This window comes from Lepisosteus oculatus, chromosome 9 (assembly GCF_040954835.1).
Source record: "Lepisosteus oculatus isolate fLepOcu1 chromosome 9, fLepOcu1.hap2, whole genome shotgun sequence".
Lineage (NCBI taxonomy): Eukaryota > Metazoa > Chordata > Actinopteri > Semionotiformes > Lepisosteidae > Lepisosteus > Lepisosteus oculatus.
Genome location: NC_090704.1, coordinates 38,300,236 through 38,318,285, shown reverse-complemented (window position 1 = coordinate 38,318,285; position 18,050 = coordinate 38,300,236). Strand labels below are relative to the sequence as shown.

General features: G+C 36.5%; 1 protein-coding gene across 6 annotated transcripts in view; it reads right to left on the bottom strand.

Moving 5' to 3' along the window:
• Positions 1-18,050, bottom strand: part of stxbp4 (syntaxin binding protein 4) — a 91,512-nt gene that overhangs the window by 61,929 nt on the left and 11,533 nt on the right. For all 6 annotated transcript variants that reach the window (XR_011190480.1, XR_011190479.1, XM_015356650.2 and 3 more), the window contains exons 2-11: positions 17,243-17,316; positions 17,054-17,149; positions 16,826-16,895; positions 16,407-16,481; positions 11,921-12,006; positions 10,282-10,411; positions 9,434-9,566; positions 6,854-6,960; positions 4,177-4,402; positions 3,109-3,187 (exon numbers count right to left, since the gene is read on the bottom strand). Coding sequence is in view for 4 of the 6 variants with exons in the window: in XM_015356650.2 (XP_015212136.2) it covers positions 3,109-3,187; positions 4,177-4,402; positions 6,854-6,960; positions 9,434-9,566; positions 10,282-10,411; positions 11,921-12,006; positions 16,407-16,481; positions 16,826-16,895; positions 17,054-17,149; positions 17,243-17,309 (1,069 nt within the window). In the remaining 2 variants the exon portion in view is untranslated. The remainder of the gene's footprint in view (positions 1-3,108; positions 3,188-4,176; positions 4,403-6,853; positions 6,961-9,433; positions 9,567-10,281; positions 10,412-11,920; positions 12,007-16,406; positions 16,482-16,825; positions 16,896-17,053; positions 17,150-17,242; positions 17,317-18,050) is intronic.

Below are 18,050 nucleotides of genomic sequence, written 5' to 3'. Positions count from 1 at the left end.
GAATATCATATTTTTTCATGATTAGAAAATATAAAGTTTTATATAAAGTCTATAAAGTTTTTTTTTCAAATTTATATACAGGGCAATTGTTTATTACATTTTGTTAAAAAACAATTTTAATGTAAAAAGCTTTGAATTTATTCTGTTTTCTTCTGGTTTGCCTATTTTTCACAAATGAACACACAGTGATTCTAATTCTCAGAAGTTACAGAAAAACAAACATTTATTAAGGATATATATTTTCAGAAATATCTGGCAGCCACAAAACAGTTAGAAGACAACACACTGACCAGCAGATGTCTTCCCTTTCACATCTGCATGTCTATAACAAATCAAGTGTCTACATAAAATTATGTCTTAATGCATTTATTAAAGGCTGAAGCAGGCAGCATATTTGGATATTTCTGTGAGCTGATAGGTGACGACTGTATTAAATTACAGAAACCTACGCAAGCATAACAATCCGACAGACATAAAAACCTTTAATTGCATCATGAACGATATGTGAAGACTGGAGAACTTGCTTAGACTTGGCTCAACTTCCTAATTTAAAAAAAACAGCTAATTAAACAAGGGGATATGTACAATATACATGATTTCATTTCTCAGTCAGCATCTGAGTCTTTTATGTTTTTCATTACTGTCACGGACATCCAAAGGGACTAACCGTGGGGAGCAGGAGAGCGGAAAAAGACCTATATGCGTAGCGGCGAGACGGGGAAAAGGCCCGGGCTCATAGTGCAAAGAGTTTCGGAATGCCGTATAGAAACCTATGCCCTCAGGGAGCGGACGTGGGGCGCCCTGGTGCTAGGCGGGTCTCAGGACATCCGAACGTCAATGCTGAGCGAGGACAGAGTGCAAGACCCGGAAATATATAGCCCAAGGGAAAGAGAGGGACAGGAAGGACAGCAGACCAGAAACTAGGGACAGGACAGAGAAGGAGCGCCCTCTGGCTGCAGAGGGCGTGACAGTACCCCCCCCTTCATGGGCGGCTCCCGACGCCCATACAAATAAATAAGCTGCACAGCACTGGGGGGAGGAAAAAACTCATTTAACTGAAAGGAAACCTCCGGGAATCCACGGCTGAGAGCTACCCCTTCCTCCGGGATATAAACCTTTATTGGGTGGAGGAAGGGGGGGTAGAGAAGAGCTCCGGAGACTTAAAACAAAAAAGTACACAAGCACAAACCCAACAGACAAAAACCTGGGAAAGACCAGGGAGACAAACCACACAAGACAGATAGGAACCAAAGTTCCGAGACACAGAGAGCAGGGGGGACCAAAAAGGAGGGGAAACCAGGAAGAAAAAAAAATCAAAACAAAAGGCAAAAAACAAGAAAAAAAACACAAAAACCCCGGGGAAAAATACCGCAGACTGGGCAAATGACACGTTCACATTCTAACGCTGATATCGGAGTGGACAACCTGAGGAAAGCCAGACCGAAGTCCGCTCACAGACACAGATGCCCGGAGTGATATCCAGCGAAAAGAATGGAGGAACGGCAAATGGGCACGTTCACATCCTAACGCTGATATCGGAGTGGACAACCTGAGGAAAGCCAGACCGAAGCCCGCTCACAGACACAGATGCCCGGAGTAATATCCAGCGAAAGGCATGGAGGAACAGCAGAAAGCTTACCATTCTATCACTGATATCGGAGAGAGCAAGACCAGGAAGAGCCAGGCAAGAGAACCCGCTCCAGACACAGAAGCTCGGAGTGATATCCAGTAATAAGAATAGGCAAGCCAGCTCAACATTCAAACACTGATATCGGAGTGATCTACCCGAGGAAAGCCAGGTGCAGGACCCGCTCACAGGCACGGAAGATCGGAGTGATATCCAGTGATTAGAATAGAGGAACTGAAAAAAAAAAAGCCCAGAGAAAAAAAGAAAAAAAAAACTGCGGCAAGACAAAAAAAAGCGCCTCTCGCGGGGTCAGTAGGTGGCTCAGCATTCTGTCACGGACGTCCAAAGGGACTAACCGTGGGGAGCAGGAGAGCAGAAAAAGACCCATATGCGTAGCGGTGAGACGGGGAAAAGGCCCGGGCTCATAGTGCAAAGAGTTTCGGAATGCCGTATAGAAACCTATGCCCTCAGGGAGCGGACGTGGGGCGCCCTGGTGCTAGGCGGGTCTCAGGACATCCGAACGTCAATGCTGAGCGAGGACAGAGTGCAAGACCCGGAAATATATAGCCCAAGGGAAAGAGAGGGACAGGAAGGACAGCAGACCAGAAACTAGGGACAGGACAGAGAAGGAGCGCCCTCTACCTGCAGAGGGCGTGACAATTACAAATTCAGAATTATCAATTATTTCTTTATTATGTACACTCCCAACTGGGAATAGGTAATTGAGTCTTTCCTTTTTCATACATAGTGATGGCCCTTATGCCCACATGGGTAGGACAAGTAAAAGTGGCAAATTCCAATCCATCCTTTCATTGAGTCCATCACCTTTTTGCATGCTTTGCGGTGACTGCAGACCATCTGTGTTGATTAGAGGAGTAGAGGCACACTCCTCACTGTTAGCATGCATGATTGGGGTGCTATATTTGTGTTTACTATTCAATGGGTTATATACTTATTATCTATATACTATATATACTTATTTTGTTGGATGCAGCTGCTTACTAAGTCATACAGATCATTGCTTTGCTGGGAGCTGAGAGAGCCCTGATTGACTAATTACAAGCCTACCCCGAAGGTGCCACTTGTGCACTGCCACATGGGAAACTCTGGTCACAGTAAGCCAGAGACACAACACATTTTTAAACTGTTACATCTGGGTCGTAAAACTCAATCCACACTGGAAGCAAATAATTAACTGACTGAACCACTGGGGAACCTCCAATATCTGAGTCTTTAATTGTAAAAATATTAAACACGTACAAATAGAACTCTACAGTCTGAAAGCTACATACCTAAGTGAAGGTAACAAATGCGAATTTAGTGTTGGCATTTGGAAGGTGTTGTTCCAAAAGTCTTAGGATCAACATTTATTTTGAACTATATTTTACAATATACCCTTTCTTTAAAATTTCCCTGCCTTAGCTGGAATTGAAATGTCCAAATGCTGCAATGAGCGAATAAAAAATAATACAATACAGTACCTGTACTGGGGTCAACTGAGGGATTACAGTCTGCCGAGATAACAGGAGACTGATCTTTCTTTGCAGGAACAATTCGGCTCTGGAATAAAAAAAAAAACAATTCTCAGAAGCAAGAAACATCTGTCTCAACCTCTTATTGTTACTTTGTGTTACAAGAGGCATCATCAAGCCTAACAAAAGCACACTGATTCAATTTATTACCATCTACAAAAAAGATATTGCAAAATATTTAAGAAAAATCCATACTAAAAGATGGATGTTTTTTCTTTTCAATGGAATTAACCTCAACATGTTCACAAATGAAAATAAAGCACAGTTTAACTTATTAATACAATCATCTTTCTCTACTAAAAGGTGAAAAATATTAATCTTGCTTTTAAAAAAAATGAAATTGCCATTATTTTTATACCTTCCAAGTCTGGAACTGACAATTGTTAACTAACCTGCCTTGTACACCACTGACACTGAAGGACCGAGAACTCCCTAGTAATTTACAAAAAAGTTAGCCTCGTTTGAATTTACAAAGAAGCTCTCACTGATGACAATGACAAGGTCACAGTGGTTGCTACGACAAACCAAAGACACACTAGCCAACTCAAGCTCAACCATCCACAGCAGTACTTGGGCAACTGTACAGTATCACTTGAAGAGGCCTGGTCACAGTTAATTACTGAGTCCTTACTCAAAATACCCTCTGAGAGAACTCTGTATAGGCTCTATTACATGGGAGCACTTTCATATTTCTACAAGCTGAATAAAGATTTTGAAAAAAAAAGCAATCCATGCTCTGCACAGATAAACAAAATCAAAAAGTTAGCCTTAAGAGAATACAGTATTGAATTGCAAAATCATTAAGAATACATTTAAAGACCATTAGTATTCATCAAGGAATTACTACAGTACTTATGAAGGTCAACGGAAAATTCCACATCATTTTAGGAATCATTTAAGAAGTAAGACTTAGTCAGAATTCTGGCTTTTTAGCCTGTGTGCAATTTGACGTGTAAGAAAAGAACCAAGCCTAAGCATTTCTTTCAGCATTCTGAGCCCAGGCATCCGTTGTCTTACTTGGCCTAGTTTCACAGAAGGCAAGGTCTCACTTCCTGTGTTAGGGGTGGACGACATCTTTGGAATAAGGTTCACTGGGGGAGAGAGTATTCCCAACCCTGTGGGCCTCAATAAGTGGCTGTTCCCATTCACTGAAGGCTGCATGGTGATGGGGCTCTGAGGGCCGCTGCCAGAACCAGAGGAGGACCTTCTACGAATAAAAGCAATTTCCACCGTGGGGTTTGGCCTGTAGTAAGAAAGAATAGATTTAGTGGAATCTGTGAGCTTCTAGCCTTTTAATAAAACCACACAAAAAGCTCTTCAAATCATCTGATACCTCGGTTTCCCATGAGAAGTAACTTATGTAGTATTCACAAGTGTTCTACTGTTATTAATATCAAATGTGCCTCTTCCTGATGGAAAAACGGGGCTGACGTTTCTCATGCAATCTGTAATCGCACCACAGCATCAATAAAAATGATCACTCAGATTTATACAGTACTTTTCAGTACAGCACTTTTCAGTGCAGCCCTCACCTGGGGTGCAGAGACACCAGTATACAGCAGATTAGGTAGAGAATTGAGAAACTGTTTGAAGGGGAAACATTAGAGAGAACACACTCTGTGAGTTCTAAGTGGAACCAGGATACTGGGGTTAACAACCCTATTGTGAGGATATCTTTAATGCAGAGAGGACTTTGGTGTAGCATCAATTAAGCAGAGAGGACTCTGGTGTAGCATCAATTCTTAAAGACAGAAACCATATACACAAGGCATAGCATGTATATTTATGTGAGTACTGTATATAATAGAACAAAAAACTGCAGAAATCTCAAAGGTGTTTTGATTCCCTGAATATAAAGAAACCATTGTTCATTTCATAATATGCACATATGAAAGAATTCCTGATCCATTTGGTAAAAGAAAAAGCTACTTCAGACATGTACTGTATATTATAAATTCCAAAGGTTTTGTCAAATAACTGAACATAACTTATATCTTTAAAATAAATTATAAGAAATAATAGTTGTCATGACAGTAGATATACAGTAAAAAAAAATAGTACTGCAATATATTTTCAAGAACTTCTCTCCAGAGGCCAAATCTTCTATGAGGAACTAAGTGTAAAGTGTTAAAGGTGCAAATCTAAGAAGGAACTCTTAAGTGTAGGATTTATTTTGCATTAGAGGTAAAAGTGCTGAAACCTTCCCTTTAGCCTTTTGTATTTTTGGCTGTCTTCAATCCGAAATAAAATCAATCTTGCACTATTTTAATGTAAAAAGCATTTTATTTTATTTTAAATGTAGAGAGCAACAGAAGAAAAGTAAATGTTTATATTTATTTTATGATTTTTTTAAAAGAAAAGGCAGAAAACATGATGAACAGTTGAGATGACTAGCAATGTAATGTAATAATATCAAGCAGGTCTGAAAACACTAAGCATTTTCCCTTCTGTATACACCAGATGGTTCTGCTAACAACATCTCAGTAAAGTCTGCTGTGTAGGAGCGCCGGACTGTGCAATGGACTAGGGGTTTGAAAAGGACTCATAAACACTGGAAGAACAGAGTCTGGTAAACAAGCATTTAGCACATCTGAATCAGTATGACAGATGCACTGAAAAAAGAGCATTTTTTTGTTTGTTAAAATATACTTTTTTACTGCCTCTTCTAGAGTAGGGGGATCAAAGTTTTTTTTTTAACTAAGGACAAATGTCACACAACTTCCAGCCCACTCAATGAACATTGATTAGCTGCTGATTAATTGACTGCACTAAAAAAAGCACACCACATTATGTGCTTGTATGCTTTATACAAAGCCACTTCTTGTGCCCTTATCAGTCCAAATTCCTGCCGGGAAGACACTTTAGCCATTTCTGAAGATCCCACTATCCGTGTGTTTTAATAAGAAAGTAATAAACATTGAATGAAATGAAACTAAATAAGCAGTTTTAAAGTTACTTACAGAAGCAAATACATGATTTTCACGCTGGAAAAATGACATAGCAGAAAAACATCCGGGCAGGGCTGTGTTTTTAGGACTTTTAACTTTTTTATGTTTCCTCTTAAGACTATAAAATGGAAATTCTCCAGTCATGGTGCTGTTAAGCAAAAAGTTATTTCAGATATGAAAACCGAGATATATATTATAGTGCAGTAAATTTGCCACTCAAAGACTGGAATAAACAGCTGTGATATAATAAAAAGTCTGGACTGTGTTACTCTTTCTCTGACTGGAGTGTTTCATTATTTTAAATGCCCTGATTATGACAAGTACCTACAAAAACATCCTCATCCTTAACTTCTCAGTCTCTACTCATACCTTATATTAACGTGCATATTCCATAACAAAATGTATATGTAGATTTTATTTAAATACAGTAATCAGGAAAGGGCAATCTGCAGTTTCTTTAGAGTTCCAACAGTCAGACCTTTATAACTGTTAAATACTGGGAAATCAAAGGAACTAACTGATCAATTTTGAGAGCTTTTTTACCGTAATAACTATATAACATAACCTTACATCTAAATTTGAGTCGGCCTTGAAAGCATGTGGAAGTTGTTGATATTAACTGGTGATAAAACCAGTTTGAAATAATATATTCCCTCCAAAATAGTTATACTGTGTTGTCATTTGTATGCTTTTGCTCAAATGAAGTGCAAATGATTGTAGCTTTGCCATTAAATAAAAAAACATACCTTAGTTTTGTCCGGGTTAACATGCTTTTTGCTTCCTCATATGTAACTCCTATTAAAGATTCTTTATTGATTGATACTAGGTGGTCTCCTGGTTTAAGTCTTCCATCCTATTTAAGGAAAGTATTTTTTTTAAAAAAGAGACACATTATTCAGTTACCATCCATTGTTTTTCTCACCCAAGAAATAGTCAAGTGCTATTATGCAATGATCATTTCTAGTACAATAAAATATTAGTGTTTTTTATATTTATATTTTGTAAAAAAAACCTTCCATCTTGACAAAAAGTGAATCAGAACAAGCAAACTACAAATATTAACAGATCGCAGGCATTTCTGTAGTATTTAATGTAAGAAAATCATCCAAAAACCTCTGATATTCTGATACCTAGAGTATAAAAATATGATTGAAATATTAATTTAATTATGTTCTTAAGTTTAAACATATATCCAATGTTTTCATTTATCTTTAAAAGTGATATTATTTACAAAGCAACACTGCGAAAAGCCTCAGAAAAATCAATAGAAGGACTACCTTTACATCTGCTTTCAGCTTAACACAGTAAAAAAACACCAGCTCTCTCCTTAATGAGGAGCTAAAACAGGTTAATTTACACAGATTAGACAGGCAATTCTGCAAAGTCTAGATTTAAAAGATAACTCCAGCTTCAGCGGTAACTCTTCAAGAAAAAGAATTAAAGCCAAATCCTTCCTTCAGTGGCTAGTGTGGCTTAACAGGCTTTCCAGAGCATAATTTAATTTTAGAATACTGTCTCTAGGTAGGAAATCAATTTCAGCAAATAACGTGGTTCCTAAAGCCACTTCCAAACCTACAGTATGGATGTGATTACTGGAGTACACACAGTTGTGTGCAGCTTTAAAAAGCTTTTAAAAGCATAAATTAGTCATCAGTGGTTATTCTTTCTGAAACCCAATTTAAATGCTAAGAGAGCTATGTTATATTTGGGTTTATTAGTTGATGGACTATATACTTAATTTTGATGGCTGTAGTCAGCTGTACTGACATATCTAAAATATGTGAAATATGATGCATCTAGGGGGGTTTTGTGGATCATGTTATTGAGGCAGTCTGCCCTTCTGTTTACTTTTTGTTAGCAAAAATAAACTAATGCATATTTTCAGTTTATGTTTCAGTAGGTCTGCTGATATGTGAGTCTTTATGTCTTGTCAGTGGACTGTCAGAAGGCTCTGAGCATTTGGACTATAAACATTAGTTAACCTAGCACTAACCTAGTCAGATCTCACACACAGTTCCTAGGACTGACAGAAATGAAACATTAGAGAAAGGTTTATCATTTTGATGAGCTTATCAGCCAGATATTAAAAGTCTGCTTTGTAATTGAACATACAGTTATTCTAGAAGGTGAAAAAGATGTCTTCAACATACACTATATTTTAGATTACTTAATTCATTAAAAATCATAATTAACACAACTAGGATAAATATTTTTCAGATAAGCACAGTTTAGCACACTAGGATAAATCAATGTTCAATATTGTGAAAGACTGTAAGTGCTGGTTAACAAACAGTACCTAATTACACTTGATGAATTTGCAATGTCAGTATTTGACATCCTTGAAGGACTCAAAAGAAATGACAATAATAAAGGTGTATTATCCAATATTTTTTGGTAGGGTTTTTCTCCACTGTATAAAGAGCTACCAAAATACAGTACTTTTGCATGCACTTTTCTTTTTGCATGCACTTCGATTTTAATCAATTACTACATTAGCATGATAATTTGTGCCAAACGTTAATCCCACATCTTGCAAAATAAGTCTATTTTGTCTCGTTGGTTAAAATATCCTGTATGTTTTTAAATAACTGGCCATAACATATTCTTGAGTAGTGTTTTTGTCAATAATGTTTTACTCAGTGGCTCCAAGTGGTTCTATATGAAAATATATAAATAAAATAGTTACAAAACACAATAAATAAGGCCAAAACCAGGAAAGAGGTATCCTGAATTTCCCCAGTATTGAATCAGAGTCAAGCCATGAATACAAGGAGCAAAATGTGACCCATAAAGATCCTGAACCAGCTGTTCATCTTTGCTTTCTTACTTCAAATACATATACTGTACTACATCTTATAATGGATCACCTTTGAAAATCATTTGAACTAGACCCCGTATTGTAATTATTGCTTGTTAATTCTAGCTTAGTTATTTATTACATTTACTTTTCTTTGATTCTTTGAATTGCACAGCCTTTTTTCTACTGACATTTTTGTCATGTTCATTACCTGCTGCCTTTCTGGTCTGGGCATCACTGAAAATGAGAATTATTATATATTTATCTTTTTTTTTGTTAAATCTAAATTTAAGGCAGAAGGATCAGTGAGCACAGCTTTTAAAACAGTAAGTGACTAAAGATACAACACAATTGTTTCAGCAGGAATGGAGAGCACTAGAATCATTGCCCTACCTGCAAAAATTTGGCAAACAGAGACTATATTTTTGTTCTGTGTTTCATGCCCTCCTGATGAACGGAAATAAAACAGCTGATTTTCAGCAGCACCATAAACAGAGAATGAAAAGTAAAGCTGGACTCAGATAATCACCTTGTGGCAATCACCACCTGGTACGATATCCTGGATGTAAACCATAGGCCCTTCAGCTCGGTTTGCTCCTCCCTTGATGTTCAGGCCCAGACCTGTTCCCTTGGCAACACATATCAACTGAATTGCACTGTCACTGCATGAAGAGACAGCAGAATTAAAGGTCATCAGGGTAGAAGATATTTGCAGCTCGATTAAAAAACGGTGCAATGGGCTTCCGATTTTCTTGCTGACCCTGAGCTGATGTTTGCATAATCTCATGTGTGGGAGGTTTTCATGAATTCCTACACCTATACAGCAAGTAAATTATGTATCAATGCAATCACCCTGGACCAGGACTAATCCTTCTGGCCTTCTGTCTGATATCTATTCATAATCTATAAAATCTATTAAATGAGGGCTTAAACTATTTAAATAGCAATAAATAACACACAGGTAAATCCTGAAAGTATTTGAACACAAATAAGAGAGGCAAGTTTTGGGCATCACTTATTAAGGTTACAGCATGGGATGTTAATTGAGGTCAAAATATATTTTTTTTCAAATAGAGCTCTAATTCATCTATATTTATTCATCTGTTTGCTATTTTCATATTCAGAAATGTCAAAGTCTAGTCAATACAATCTCATTAGAATGAGATTTTAGTTTGTTTTCTGCAGTACCTTAATGACAGTATTGTACTGTACAGTATATGGACCTTTGCAAATGAATAACTGCATTTGATTATGACAGATTGTATAAAAAAAACAAATAAACCAATGTTTCATTTTAATTGAAATCTCATAGTAAACTCATAGTAAACTTGCTTTTAACACATAACAAGATACCTTTTTATTTATCCCAAAACTTACGTCATTGCTTGCGGTGCTGCAGGGGCAGCATAGCTGCCAGAATAGCTTGTGACTATGTCCTTTGGACTTAAGAGCTGGGGGCTGGTGGATCTAGATGATGATGATGATGATGCAGTTTCAATCACCTTTCCTGAAAACCAGAAGGGCAGACCTGTTTAGAATTACTCTTGGCCTCTGTGGTGGAATGGATCTAACAGTATATTTTTGTCAAAAAAATAATTTGTCATGTTCCGTCAAATGTTAAAAAAGCCAAATGTCTGTTGTTCCATGTTTTTTTTTCCGCTTCAGGACGCAGTCTTTGATATTTATTCTTATTAATACATAAATATAGAATTTATTCTACTAATGGTTATAATGTACTTGAAACCCTGCCAATATAAGTTACAGCAGACAAGACAAGGTGCTGAATCGAGCTCCTTCTTCTGACACAGTATCCCAGGCTACAGGGATCAAGCACCGTTTGGTGCCTCCCTGGCACATCAAAATTACGAGTATCTATTTGACGGCCAGTGCTCTCATGCCTCTCAGCGACACAGCGACCCTGCAGCCAGCCGGGAGGCAAGCGATGCTGTTGGTGAGGGAAGTGCTTTTGGTCCAGTCGACCCCTGACTTCCAGTATGGGGCTGTGTTCCCAGTGATGTGTGTGAAAGCAAATACCTCAAAGGTGGACAAGTTGGAGGTGTGCCTTTATCTTTTTAATTCTCACCTGTTGTGGGGTTCATAGCTGTGAGCAGAGGTTTGAAACACTCACACCTACAGTAGCTAGTCTATACTGGGTGGGTATAAAAAAATGATTGCAAAGGAACAAGTAATAGGTTTATTCCATGCTGAAAAAAAGAAGAAAGAGAACACAACGTTTCGGCCGTGGAGCCTTCTCCAGGTGTGGCACACCTGAAGAAGGCTCCACGGCCGAAACGTTGTGTTCTCTTTCTTCTTTTTTTCAGCATGGAATAAACCTATTACTTGTTCCTTTGCAGCCTACGCATGCTGACGCAGCTACCCACCTAAAAAAATGATTGTCAACTCCAAGTTTAAAAAATGACTTGAATTTGAAACTGTGCTTTTTCAGCTATAAATAATATTTTAATACAACTTACTGTATAAACAATATATGCATCCTACATAGCGCACTTCAGAAAACACACTAGATACAGAAATGAAATCCAAACAAAATCAAGATTTCCATTACTGATATGTCAGACTGGGATGGCACAGTTTTGGGTTAGAGGTATAAGTGGCTCCAGTTTGGAGGTTACAGGTTCTGCCGGTGTCTGTGTGGATGTGTTTTGCAGTCTGTTTGATATTTTAGTCTTTATCGTATTCCCTTTTAAAATCCAATTCTTTATATAACTGGATATTTTTGTTATAATGGAAAAAAGCCAGCTAAACCACACCTTTGCTATATCTGTTAAATAAAGTAGAAGTTCTACAATTTCTGCGTTCTTGTGAAAAAAAATAGAAAATCAATTTATATTGTGCAGTAATTTAAATTAAGCTGATAGGAGAGATCAATAAAACACAGTGGAGACAGCTTTTTAAACTATGTAATATAAACATACAGAATTCTGTTATTTATTTACTACTTAAGTGAGGACTTTTGTAATTGTGTCTAATATGAAATGAAGTGTAAGAAACCCACCAGGAGCTAGAGGGGTTGGGGAACTTCGGTCAGAGCCTGTACTATTGCTAGAGCCATACTTCTCCATTAGTTGTTTGAATTCTCTCCTGAAACAGAACAAAGATTAATTATATTGATGCGTTTCACCGAATTCTGATCACAACAGTGACACAACAGTGCCTTTTCAGTAACCAATTTAACATAACAATATGTCCAAGAATGCTTCGAAGGTCACCAAGACTTGTTCTAAAGAAATACCTAAAGTTTGTACTGTATATTGCCATTCATCTTCACATTAACACTGCATTGAGAGAGAGGGGTTAATACAGACCCACTCCCTTGACACTACAGTACATTAACACTGCACTGAGAGAGAGGGGTTAATACAGACTCACTCACTGGATACTACAGAACATTAACACTGCACTGTTTCATTTCAGTTTTCCAAAATGTGTTTATTTCACAAAAGCTAGAAATATGGGTTATACTGTAGCTACAAAGTGCTGGTTGAAAGGTTTCCAATTTAAAATAGATTGTAAATCAGACAGATGAAATTACTTCAGACTTTAACACATTTAATTAAGTAAAAGTGTCATGTGAACATTTTAACAAATCATCATACTGTATTTAATATGTTTATATTATCAGCTGAATGAGTTCAGCTTCATAAAATTAGTGACTGGGCATAAATTATATTCTATAAAAAGAAGCAAATTACATTTACTCTTAAAAGGTAATGTGAGGACACAGGATATGTTTGATACTAAGTACTCCTTTTTTCCAATTGACAAAATTAAAAGATAGATCTCGCCAAAATTGAAGCGTCCTTTAGTGATCAGCTGCACGCTCCTGTGAACAAAACTAATGTTTTGTCTCCATCTGGTGGATGTACATCACAAACCTGAGATTTTAATGATGATCACCTTAATTTTATTCAGTGCTTTCAACAAAATGTAATCTCAGGGCACTTACAGTAAACAAATCAGCTATACAAATCAAATAAGGTCTCTACAAATTAATACAATACATTAAACAGATTTAAAAGCTTGAATATAAAAATGAGTTTTAAAACACTAGTTGGGAGTGTTGACTGACTTATAAAATTAAATTTGGGGTGAAAGATTATTACACAGTCCTGGAGCAACAGAACAGGATTAATTGTCTCCAGGTGTTTAGAGCATTACTTTGAGAACTGAAAGCCAGTGGCCAGAGACCAAAGAGAGCAAATGATGTGAAGACGGAAAGGGAGTTAACCATTCACTGTTACTGGCAGGAGCCAAACTATTCAAGCCCTTAAGGATGAGGATGCTTAATTTGAATTATATTCTGAAACCCACAGGGAGCGAGTGCAAGGAAGCTAAAACATATGATACATGCTCATCCATTTTTTATCTAGTTAAGATCTGAGCAGCTGAGTTCTCAACATGAAGCTACTTGTTAAGAACGTGTTTGGATCCACAAGCCAACAGTGCATTACAATAACCAGGCCTGGAAAGGACAAAGACATGTATTAACTTTTCTGCATCAGACTGTGAGAGTAATGTCAGAAATGATATGAAAATGAAAAATGTCAACCTCATCACATTGAGAACATTGGCTTCAAATGCATCAAATATGGCACCAGGAGCCTTGCTCTAAGACTATCAACACATTTTAAGACCACTGACACATCTGCGGAGTGCCAATAGCACAATTTCAGTTTTGTCAGAATTCAGATGTGAAAGGTCTTGTGGCCTTTTTCAACATCATCTATGCACAAGACAATATCTGCTTGTATGTGAATAAAATTGGCTAAATTAAGCAATATACTAACTTGATGCTAATATCCATACTTTTCTAAATATTTATTTTACACAATGATGAAAATCAACACTAAATTCAAAAGTAATTATTAGTGACAACCAAACAAGGACATCCCATTAAACATCACTCCTTTGCTAGTCCTGGAAAAACAGATTAAAAATAATTAGATTACACTGGTAACTATACCTAAGTTTCAGTCTTCAGAAATACAGACTGAGATACCACAACATAAGAAAAAAGATTTCTGCTCCTTCAATTCCATTCAAAAAGAACATTCTTTCAAAACAATAGACCAGGATAAAATAATTAGTTTAATGGCTCCCTAAGACTGTTCAAAATTGTATGACAAAAATTACATTTTCTGTACAGTTATAACTATTTTATGTACGGAAAAAACTAAAGCATACAGTATGTACAGATTATAAAACACATAAGAACGTTAAATGTCATTTAGTTTAAATCTGAATTCATCTATCAACATGTTTTCTTTTAATAGTATTGTTCTTTGTAAAATTGTGATTATAATAGTATATCATTTGTAAATTAATTCAGAATTGTAAGATTATGGTACTGAATATGAGGTCCAGTCCTGAACATTCTACTGAAAATTCTGGAATGCTATGGATAACACAGATAACATTCCAAAGTGGAATGCTCTTTTTTAGGGATGAGAAGGAAAGTTTTGCTTTTTCCTCTAAGGAAAATATACTTCCCTATAGGTAAGTTGTTAATAGACCTGTGCCCTGAAAATGTCAATGTGTATTCCCCATAAAAGCAGCCGCCTCAAAAGTAAGCCAGCTAGTTTTTTTCTATTGAAATGCACAGGGGACTGCAGTGTGTCATTTCAGTTTATGTCGGTCAGACACAATTGTGCACATTTGACATCTCGGCTAAATATAGAATTATAGTGTCAGCAGTTGACCTATAAGTCCTGTTAACTGCACAGCTTTCTGTTATTATAGTCAAGTTTAAGAGTTCAACTGAAAAACATTCTGGTTCAGAAGAGTGGCAAATAAAAAACTTGTACCAATGACAAACGCAAATAATACAACTTGTACTTAACTATTTTTTCCCTTGGCTGGGTCACATCTTTATTGAAAAAATGTAATCCCTGTTTCTGAATTCACTCCACAAATAGAAGTTTTTTTAAAGATAAAAATAGAATACAGCTAGAAGTACTGTATAAGGTAAATTTCTATATATACGTCATGAAATATATGTCCTACAGCAGGTTAAACCTTTCTTTGCATTGTGCAGTAATTAATAATACAGGATAATGGCATTATATACAAGTCTTGTTAAAGATAACAAAATCTTAGCCCCTCTACATTTAGATTGAAAGTGTGTCACAATTTTAAGAAACACTTATATAACATAATATTTTTGTGGGGAAATATGGGTTTTCTTTTTTGGCCAGAGAAGTTTGACTTACTGCCAGTTTGGAACCATAACTGGAAGTAGATAACAGGATTTCATTGAAATTAACATTCTGTCAGTGTAGCATAAAAACTCTAAATACTTTAAAATCTCTAAACAGACAATTATAAAACATCTAGTGTACTAACTCACTGAGAACAAATGGTCTGTAATTTGTATTCTGTTACATTCAGAAGCTTAAGTGTTTTATGTTTTTTAACAGTGCAATTTGGAAATTGTACCAGCCATTTAAATTTTGTGCTATGCTAAAATCTCTTCAGCTATTTAAAAAAAGATTATACAATTTGCAGCCTCATAGGACTCTGAGCACAGGTAGGTACATTGTGTCACTTGAGAAAATGTAATGACTGAGAGCTTGATATGTGGGCATGAAGAGCACTAGACTGGGTCCAGGAGCACACGACATAATATTTATGTAGAACAAAAACTGCATTAACTATTATTTGACAAGTGAAAAGGGGAAGAGCAAAGTGCTATAATCACATGTCCAGATCAATCACTTGTATTAATATTATTATCCATTTTTAGCACTATCAGACAAAATCAAGACCTTAATCACTTATCAGACTTAGAAAAAGATTAGCTGGTAATTTAAGGATAGCACTCGTTAAAGACATGCGCCTACCAACCAAGCGTTTAGCCCTGAAGCACGATGGACAAAATTAAGAAAACAACAGAACAGATCTTTTGGAATATTTTTAGCCACATTGAAGTGCTCAAAGAAGACTAAAAAATGGAATATGAAGGAATATTTTCAACTGAAAGCATTTGCGACTGTTTTGTTAATCTAAATTCAGTTTTGTAACTGAACTACAGTAGAACAGAGTTTAAATGTTGTCCAGCTACTGTTATTGGCAATATTGTGATGTTAAAAGTAATCACTTCTAGTCTGGGGGAAAACTGCCTGGCTTGAACCTTAAAAAAATTTGCATTCAAGATGTTTTTTTCTTCTGATCCAAGCATCCAATTGCACTTCATCTACAGATCATCCAAAAAACAACAGTAGTGTGCAAAAGGCCACCGCTTCTGCAGTCAAACACCACAGATTTTTACTCCGGTACAAGACACAATGGCTCCATCACAGGAACAGTTCAAAAGGGTATCAGAGTCAGGATTGTGAAAGATGAAACAATGAAATTGTCCTACTTGAATTAGAATTTCGCTGATGAGGCAAGATTATTTTAGAGTTCCCATTCTAAATTCATGGTCTCATTTGAAATATTTCTTTCAAGGGATTTTTAAAATAAATGTGGTAGCACTTCCTTACCGAGATTCATCATCCCTTGCGATCAAGAGGGACATGTGGTTGGATGCCGAAGCTGTGCGCAGGATGTCGACTGCCCTGCGGGGTGAAACACAAGTATGTGTTTTATTTCCTTCATTAAACATTTGGGTTTGATACTGTGCTGCAGCAAGTTAGAAGTGAAAACCCAGACTTGATTGTATTGGTTTTTGGAGAAGTGGTGACCCAAATTGAAGTACTGCAAAGACCACCCTAAATGCAAAATCAAAAATGCTATCAAAGTTATTTAAATCAGCATTTCTTTTGCAAACAAATTACTAATGCAAAAAAAGGGACTGCGAAGAAGACATTTTGGGGTCATTGTAATTTCTAATTATACTTCTGATGGATTCTAAAATTAGTAGATGAAGTAAGAACAATAAGTAGAAAAAATATATAAAAACCTTTCATTGGTTACGCCTCCCAAACTCATATTATTGACGTCCAAAATAAGGTCACCTGGCTTAAGTCTTCCTGCAAAAACAAACAGACTGTCATGAACATTGTAATGTGACAGATTGAAGGCTCTAAATAGACAGTCAGATTGACAAATACAGCTGTGACTGTTTAAAAACATCTGGACCTCTGATTGAAGAGGTTTGTGCTTTCATTTTTCTTTCAACAATACATACCATCCAGAGCAGCCACACCACCTGGAAGAATCCTTTTGATATATATGCCATATTCTTCGCCTGTTATCTCCTTATATCCTCCGATGACTTTAACACCTGTGTGAGAGGAGGCATTAGAAAACAAAAGGAAGCACAAAGGACAATAGTATTAAGAGCACAAAAGCTCATGGGTCACGTCAGGAAACTCACCTAACCCTTTCTTACAATCTGAAAACTCGATGCGCTGCACTGCACGGTTTATTCCATGTGGACCCATTATTGTCCTAAATCAAAAATCAAAAAGACATGGTTTTGCAAGTTTTTTTCACACTCCAACATTTCAGTTTCTCCAGAATAATTTTCTGACTTTACTTTGTTCATTGGCTTACCTTTCCACATTTAAATATTCTAAACATTTAGCAATTTTGTTTTAAAAGTATACCTTGAAGGGACATTCCCATTACTCTATAAATGTTTTTTACTGTATGTACAGAAAAGACAAGTAAGGTACAGCATAATTCTCACAAATCAATTAAGGGATTCTTTCTTGAAAAAATAATTGAAAAACATATTTAAACACCAAATTGTTGTAAACTAAGTCTAATTCTTAATTCAATACAGTATATGCTGAAGTCAAGCAACGGTGCTGTGAAAAGTTTTCTTTTTACTTCAGCTGGAAGCAAAGATTCTGATGTCCATCACTTTTAATTTGTCTCCCAATGGGCTGTAATGTATGAATTTGTTGCATGAAATAAGTCCCAGCACTTACTGCAATATTTAAGTTTCCATTAATCTTGCAAAAGATTCAATTTCGTGAATAAATTAAACAAGCCCTCACCATAATAGAATCCCCATTATGCTCGACGGTTTTTCAATAGCACTTTTGCTATTTTACCAGTCTATGTACTTTGGAAACGGTTTACTCATCAGACCTCAAGAAACTGTCAAAAAGCTTACTATTAGGCTTACTACTGAGTACTGATAGGTGGTAAATTTAGTGCATTGACTTAGGAAGTTG